The following is a 6,977-nucleotide window of genomic DNA, read 5'->3' as shown; positions in this document are numbered from 1 at the left end:
GGTGAAGTGTTTTTTGCTGCTTCCCTGCTTCTGGTGTGTTTGTTGGGGTGTCACTGCAGGAGGTGGATATCCCTGGCAAACAGCAGCGGTTTCAATTTAAAGGTTTTAATAAGATAACTCTGTAAATGAGTGGGTTGAAAACAGTGATGATTCATTTCCACTTTCTCCATTCCCAAAAGGGACTCTTCAAGCAGGACAGTTTTGGGCAGCTGCAGTGGGAGCTGGTTGGATGAGGGGTGACAGCCTCGTTCTTTCCCTTCTCTTGCAGCCCCACGACAGGCAGCAGGAGCCAAACATCCCCATCCCTGAGGGAAACTCCAGGGAGAAGCTCCACTTCTGCTGGAATCAGGTGGGTCTCTTGGCCCCTCGGGCTCCCCAGGAAAGGGATGTTTGGCTCTGCCTGGGGAGGGGTTTTCCTGGAGACACATCCAGGACACAGCAAGAGCTCAGCAGAGGGAGCTGAGGAGAGGAGCACTCCCCAAAAGCATCAGCAGTCTGGGAGGAAACATTCCCAGATGGACCTCCCACAGCTTGGACATCACCTGGTTCTCTGTGCTGAGGAAATGAGCCCAAACCTGCAGCTCTTTGAACCTGCTCTTGTTTGACCCCAATCCCTGCCCTGTTGGCAGCACCAGCCCAACAAACACCCCCCTGTGCAGTCCCTGTGCCCCAGGCTGCCCCTCAGCCCCCTCCCTCACGCTTCCTGCTGTTCTCCCTGCAGGAATGGTGAGGACAGCCAGGCCCTGAACGGGAGATCCTCCTGGGAGGCTGTGACACAGCGTGGGGACAGGTAAGGAGTGGGGAGGGGCTGCTCTGTGCTGCTCCACACGAGCTCTTTGCTCAGGAACAGCATCCACCTGCTCCTGGTGTCCCCTGGACGGGATCCCTCCAGCCTGGCCTGCATTCCAAGAGCATCATCTGCTGGCTGAGCTGCAGCTTGTCGGTGTTCTCCACCCTTCCTTCCCCTCCCTGCAGGATCCTGCTCTCTGCCTCAGTCCCTAAACACTCTTGGTCATGCGTTTCATTTTATTTTCCTGCTCCAGTTGCCATTCCCTGGGGAGTTTTTCCACCTGCAGGGGATGTGTTGACCCTCAGTGGCCAGTGGCTCCTGCTGATGTGGGTTCTGGGCCTCTGTGGGAAATCTGGAGGGGGTGGGGAAGTGTGGAAAGCTCTGTTGTGTGGAGGGAAACCTGAGGAACAAGGAACTGATTGGGAATTTAAAGGCTAACGGAGGTTCCCAAAGGACAGGTGACACAGGGAATTCAAAGCTGAGGGCAGGGAAGGTTCTGGCCCTCCTGAGAGAGAGGGATCTGCCTCTCCTTGGTCCTGTGGAATGCACACAGGAGAATTCCAGAGAGGCTCTTGATTGTTGACTCCCTATCCCTGGAAGTGTCCAAGGGCCAGGTCGGACAAGGCTTGGAGCAACCTGGGCTAGTGGAAGGTGTCCCTGCCCATGGCAGGGGTGGAACAGAATGGGCTTTAAGGTCCCAGTCTGGGATTCTGTGGTTTCTAAAATATCCCCCACATTGGCAGGGCTCCCTTTGTTCCCAGGGTGAGCCCTCTGGATTTGGGGCTGGGCTGGGCTGGAACAGGCAGAGCTGCCCCCGTGGCCTCCCCTGTTGTGCTTCAGGAGCTGTGGGAGGCCGGGGGTCACCAGAGGACTTTGTGGGGCACACACAGTTCATTGCTGCTCGCTCTGCACCCCCAGCAGTGACAGGCAGGCTGGAAATGTCCCCAGAGTGCCATCCCAGGCTGGAGCAAAGTCTGGAGTGCTCGAGGAAAGGTAGAGGCTGGGCTGTGGTGGGCACTGAGCTGAGAGCCACGGCCGTGTCCCCGCGTGTCCCTGCAGGAGCAGCCGGAATACAAGGCCCCCTTTGTGCCTGCCTGGGGTCACAGAGCTGCTCCTGACTGGGAGCCAGGCTCCCAGGGGAATTCGGGGATGCCTCAGGGCTGAAACCACCTCGAACTGCAGAGGGAGGAACTGGCAGGGAAGGGAGGACACGGACACACAGCGTGACGGGGCTGGAGAGGGAAAGGTGGGAGTAGGGTCGGGCTGGGGGAGCCCTGGAGGAGAGAAGGCTCCAGGGAGAGCTGAGAGCCTCTTCCAGGGCATGGAGGGGCTCCAGGAGAGCTGGAGAGGGACTGGGGACAAGGGATGGAGGGACAGGACACAGGGAATGGCTTCCCACTGCCAGAGGGTTAGATGGGATATTGGGAAGGAATTGTTGGCTGGGAGGGTGGGGAGGGGCTGGAACGGATTTCCCAGAGAAGCTGTGGCTGCCCCATCCCTGGAAGTGTCCAAGGCCAGGCTGGAGGGGGATTGGAGCACCCTGAGCTAATGGAAGGTGTCCCTGGCCATGGCAGGGGGTGGAACTGGATGAGCTTTAAGGTCCTTCCAACCCAAACCATTCCATGATCCATAAGTTGCAGTCAGGCCCTCTGTGCTCAGATGGTTGACCCTCCTATCCTGATACACAGATTTAGCCCCATTTTGGGCTCCTCTCAACTAAATATCAGCACATTATTGTGGAATGATCCATCAGAAATGCTGACAGGTCACGTTTTCACTGGAATTTTCCTTTTTCTAGTGACAAAGCTCTGAAGGAAAAGCCTGAGCCCTTCCCATGGGACGAGGCCCCCAGAGCCACCGTGGCTTCCACGAATGGAAGGTAAAGTCCTCCCATCTCCTCCTGAGATTCCTTTAGTGGCTGTTGTGCAAATCAGCAACTGCTGCTCTGGAGCTGTCTGGAAACTGTGGATATTTGCTGGTGGAAAAACACATTCAGTGTGGGCTTTGCAGAACTGCAGCAGTTTCTCTAAATTTCATTTAAGGGAGGGAACAAAGAAAACACTGCCCTCTTCAATCAAATTGTGGGATTATTTTATTCCTTTTCACTTTCAATAATACAAAAAAAAAATCCAGGTTTATTCCCAAGTGTAAACCAGTTGTGGAATGGATTTTATTTCTGGTTTTAATGGTACAGAGAGGTTCACACTCAGTGTCTCTCTCAGCCTCCAACCTCCACCTCTTTATTTACTTTTGCAACAAGTACTTTTACCAAATTTGTAGTTCCCATGCATTGAATTCCCCAAAGTTTCTTGCCATTTTCCCTGTGGACAGGGACATGCCTGGGAAGTTTAGGGATTCCCTCCTTTCTTTTATGAAATGCATGGGAAAATCATTGTACAACATTCCCCAAAGCTGCTTCCTGAAGTTGTGTCTCTCCTTTGCAGCTTCCCTGAGCACACAGAAGCCAACAATGGGTTTCACCCACCCAAGTAAGTGTCAAAGAAATGTAAAATTCACTTTTTCTCCTTGATTTTAGAGTGAGGAGGGTCTTCTCCTGACCCAGCACTGACAAATGTCAGGGCACTAAAGAGGGGTGGGCCTGACCCACCCCCTCAGATTGGACTGAGATCCTCCAGCTGCTTTCCTGACAAGGGGATGGGTTGGTTGGATTTATGGCTCAGCCCTTCAGGAACTTCCCTGAGCTGAGCAGGAAGAAAAGGTGTTACATTGGAGACAGGAAAATCTCCTGTTTGGTGTTTTTGCTTCTTGCTCTGTTCTCCAACCTGCTGAGCTTCCTGTTGGGACCCACCAATCTCCCCCTGTTCCAGGTCCAGCTCTGATTCCAGGGACAGACCTGGGGATGCTGCGGACGAGCTGCTCCATCACTACGAGCCCCCTCCTGCCCTGGATGTTGGAAGGTCTGACCCTGCACCCTCAGGGCCTGGGCATGGCACTGGATCTGCTCCCAGAGGGAAGCTGGGGTGGGAATAAATAACTTGTCAGGAGTAGAGTTGGAAGCAGAATCCACATTGGGCAACAAAGCAGCTGGAAACGGGAAATCCCGTGTGGATAAACAGTGGGAACAGAGTCTTTCTGTTCACTGCTACATGACTTCTTCCCAGAGAAGCAGCCTGGGAATTCTGGAAGGATTCCTTCCTGGAAAGGGCTGTCAGGCATTGGAACTGCCCAGGGAGGTGGTGGATCCCCACCCCTGGAGGTGCCCAAGGAAGGCCTGGCTGTGGCACTCAGTGCTCTGGGCTGGGGACAAGGTGGGGGTCGGGCACAGGGGGGGACTGGATGGTCCTGGAGGGCTTTTCCAGGAGCAGATTCAGCAGCTTTTAGCACTGATCTCAAAGGTGTCTCCATCCCACAGGATTTTGGAGCATCTCCTCCCCTGTCACTGTCGGAGGCAGGGCAGAGTTGCTGCTGTGGTCAGCAAACACTGATTTCCCTGGAGCTGCTTTTCTCTCTTATTTATCCATTATTTTGGGACTTTACTCCATGGATTGGCTCATCAAAGCTCTTGAGCTGAGCAAATTTCAAGGACAGGGCTTGGAGCATTCTGGGACAGTGGAAGGTGTCCCTGCCCATGGCAGGGGGTGGGACTGGATGAGCTTTAAGGTCCTTCCCAACCCAAACCAGTCCCTGATTCCATGTTCCACCAACAACCTCTCTTCTTCTGGATTAGGGAGAGTGACAATGGGGCTTTCTGGGGGAAAATCAGTTCCCTGAGACAATTCCTTTCTGTTTTCTGGGCTGATAAAACTGCAGTGTTGTGATTCCATACAAACCCCCCTCAAAGCCTCTGGAAAGTTGTCAAGCTGGAAACTCCTTGGTTTTTTGGACAGGTCCAGCTTGCAGCCTGATGTCCCTTTTCCTCCCACTGAGAGAGCCCCTGTGCACAGAGAGGACACGGAATATTCCTTTAAAAGGTAGGAGTGGGGTGAATTTAGTGGGCTGAGGATTAAGGGAAACCTGAATGGGCAGGCACAGAAAGAGGCTCCTTCTCCCAGCTTTTGCCCCAAGGATGGAGGCAACTGAGGTTTAAATCCATCTCCTATGACACGAGCCACAGCCTCCAGACTTTTCCTCCTCTTGGTGTCTGTCAGTCCCTTTTTATTCCCTGATAATCCAGTGGAATGTTCAGGGATGCTGGAGTGGCAGCAGGGATATGTGGAAGCAGCTGGAATATATGGGAATGCAACTGTTGTGACAGAAAGAAGGTCCTGGTGCAGGTTGGCACAAGCCCTGCCTGGTGAGCAGAGTATCCTCCAGTGCCAGTTTTTAGGGATGTGATGGGCCTTTCTGGTTGGCAGGTCTGTCCTGGGGTACGAGGAGAGGAGCAGCTCCACCAGCCCTGAGGGCCCAGCACAGCTCCAGCCCCACTGGAACGAGTAAGGACTGGGATGACTGGGGTGTTGGCTCTTCTGGGATGTTGGGAATAGCTCTGGCCTGGTGGCTCCTGTCCTGGGAATGGGTGTCTTCCCCCCCAACCCCAGCAGGGATTTTCTCCACTGCCTTAATCATGGATCTTTATTTTAGGTTTTCAGGCTCAACCAGCCTCACTGAGAGGGGCCAAGGACCTGCTGGCCATGGTGCCCACCCAGAGCTGCCCAGGGCACAGGAACCCACAGCCCATGAGCCTGGCATGGTCAGGTAAGGAACTGGATAATCCCCCTGCCTTTTCCTGTAGGATGAGGGTTCATTCCTTGTGTGTGTTCCCCCACGTACACACACTCATAAAATCCTGTCCCAGGCTTCTGTTTTTAAAATCTTCTCCCAGGCTCCTCTTTTCATGGAATCATGGAATTATTACGGTGGGAAAAAACCTCTAAAGTCACCAAGTCCAGCCATCAACCAGCACCACCACCGTGGTCACCGACCCGTGGCCTCAAGTGCCACATCCACCCATTTTCTGAGCATTCCCAGGGATGGGGACTCCACCACTGCCCTGGGCAACCTGTTCCAGTGCTTTACAACCCTTTCCACGAAGAAATTTTCCCTGATGTCCAACCTAAACCTCCACTTGTGCAACGTGGGGGCATTTTTGTGCCCGATTCTAGCGCCACTTCTACTGGGTGAACCTTTTGTCAGGGTTTTATAGGAAAACCTGGGAGAAAAGATCCTCCTTAGCTGGAGCCAGCAAACCCTGTCCAGCTGGACTGCCAGGATTTGCTGCCTAGACCTTAAATTTGGGAGCAGAGCCTGTCTCTAGGGACATGTGCCAACAGAAGCAATAAAATTTGGCATGGGGTGACACCTCTGTGGTAACCCTGGGTCTCGTTCTGAACTTCCCCAGGCAGGGCTGAGTGTCCAAATGGAAGGACTTTGAGGGTTTCTTTGCTTTTGTCCATATTTTCCCCCTAAATTTGAGAGAGTTGAGGCCTTTGGTCAAATTGGGCTTCCTCACCTGTGTCTCAGTGAGCAACATCTTCACCCGGAGGTGTAAAGCAGAGTGTTCCTCTCCCCAGGTCCCAGGACAGCACTGGTGGGAGCAGGGACATGGACAAGGGGATGTCATTCCATGTGAGGAGCGAAGAATTCATGGAAAGAAGGCAAGAGAAAGACTGGGATTTGCTTTTCCTGGTGGGAGAACACGGGGGATTTGCTGCAGGGGGTTCTGGAGGAGGGACTGAGGGTGTTGGGGTTGGGGCTGGGAGTCCCCACGCTGGGAGGAGGGAGCTGAGGACCCAAACAAGGCCATCTCACACCCTGAGCAGACTGAAACAGAACACAGGACTGCTGGATAACCCATAACAGTTGCAACTAAACACCCAGAATTCAGGTGTCAGGTTTGGGAAGGGTGAACAGGGAACTGAAGCCCCTCAGGAGCTTTATTTCTCTTTCCTTTCAGCCCCTGTTTTCTAACAGGTCTGGATTTTCCCTCTGTCTTGTTTCTCTTTGGATTATCTGAGGACGTGGTTTCATGGTGAACATGGTGGTGGGGCTGAGTTGAGGGTGGGACTTGATGATCTTGGAGGGCTTTTCCAACCTGAACAATTCCATGATTCCATCTGGCACATTCCTATGGAGGGATATTGCACTTTTCTTGAGGCTGCATCTACATCCCACAGGAATTCTGGGCACAGTGGTGCTTCTGCAGACTCTAAAGGGTCTCCTGTCTTGGCAGGTCCAGCTCTGGACCTGGAGGAAGCAGCACTCCTGCTCCAGAGACCCCACGTGCCGA

The 6,977-nt window shown here is 53.5% G+C and overlaps 1 protein-coding gene across 1 annotated transcript in view; it reads left to right on the top strand.

Moving 5' to 3' along the window:
• Nucleotides 1–6,977, top strand: part of ZNF185 (zinc finger protein 185 with LIM domain) — a 29,828-nt gene that overhangs the window by 12,238 nt on the left and 10,613 nt on the right. The window contains exons 11-20 of the mRNA XM_029963752.1: nt 269–349; nt 722–790; nt 2,589–2,669; nt 3,235–3,279; nt 3,619–3,708; nt 4,639–4,722; nt 5,107–5,184; nt 5,333–5,446; nt 6,262–6,345; nt 6,921–6,970. Coding sequence (XP_029819612.1) covers nt 269–349; nt 722–790; nt 2,589–2,669; nt 3,235–3,279; nt 3,619–3,708; nt 4,639–4,722; nt 5,107–5,184; nt 5,333–5,446; nt 6,262–6,345; nt 6,921–6,970 — 776 coding nt within the window. The remainder of the gene's footprint in view (nt 1–268; nt 350–721; nt 791–2,588; nt 2,670–3,234; nt 3,280–3,618; nt 3,709–4,638; nt 4,723–5,106; nt 5,185–5,332; nt 5,447–6,261; nt 6,346–6,920; nt 6,971–6,977) is intronic.

This window comes from Manacus vitellinus, unplaced genomic scaffold, assembly GCF_001715985.3.
Source record: "Manacus vitellinus isolate BGI_N305 unplaced genomic scaffold, ASM171598v3 scaffold_62_pilon, whole genome shotgun sequence".
Taxonomy (NCBI): Eukaryota; Metazoa; Chordata; class Aves; order Passeriformes; family Pipridae; genus Manacus; species Manacus vitellinus.
Note: the sequence above shows the minus strand (reverse complement) of the source record. Positions and strands in the feature narration are given on the sequence as shown.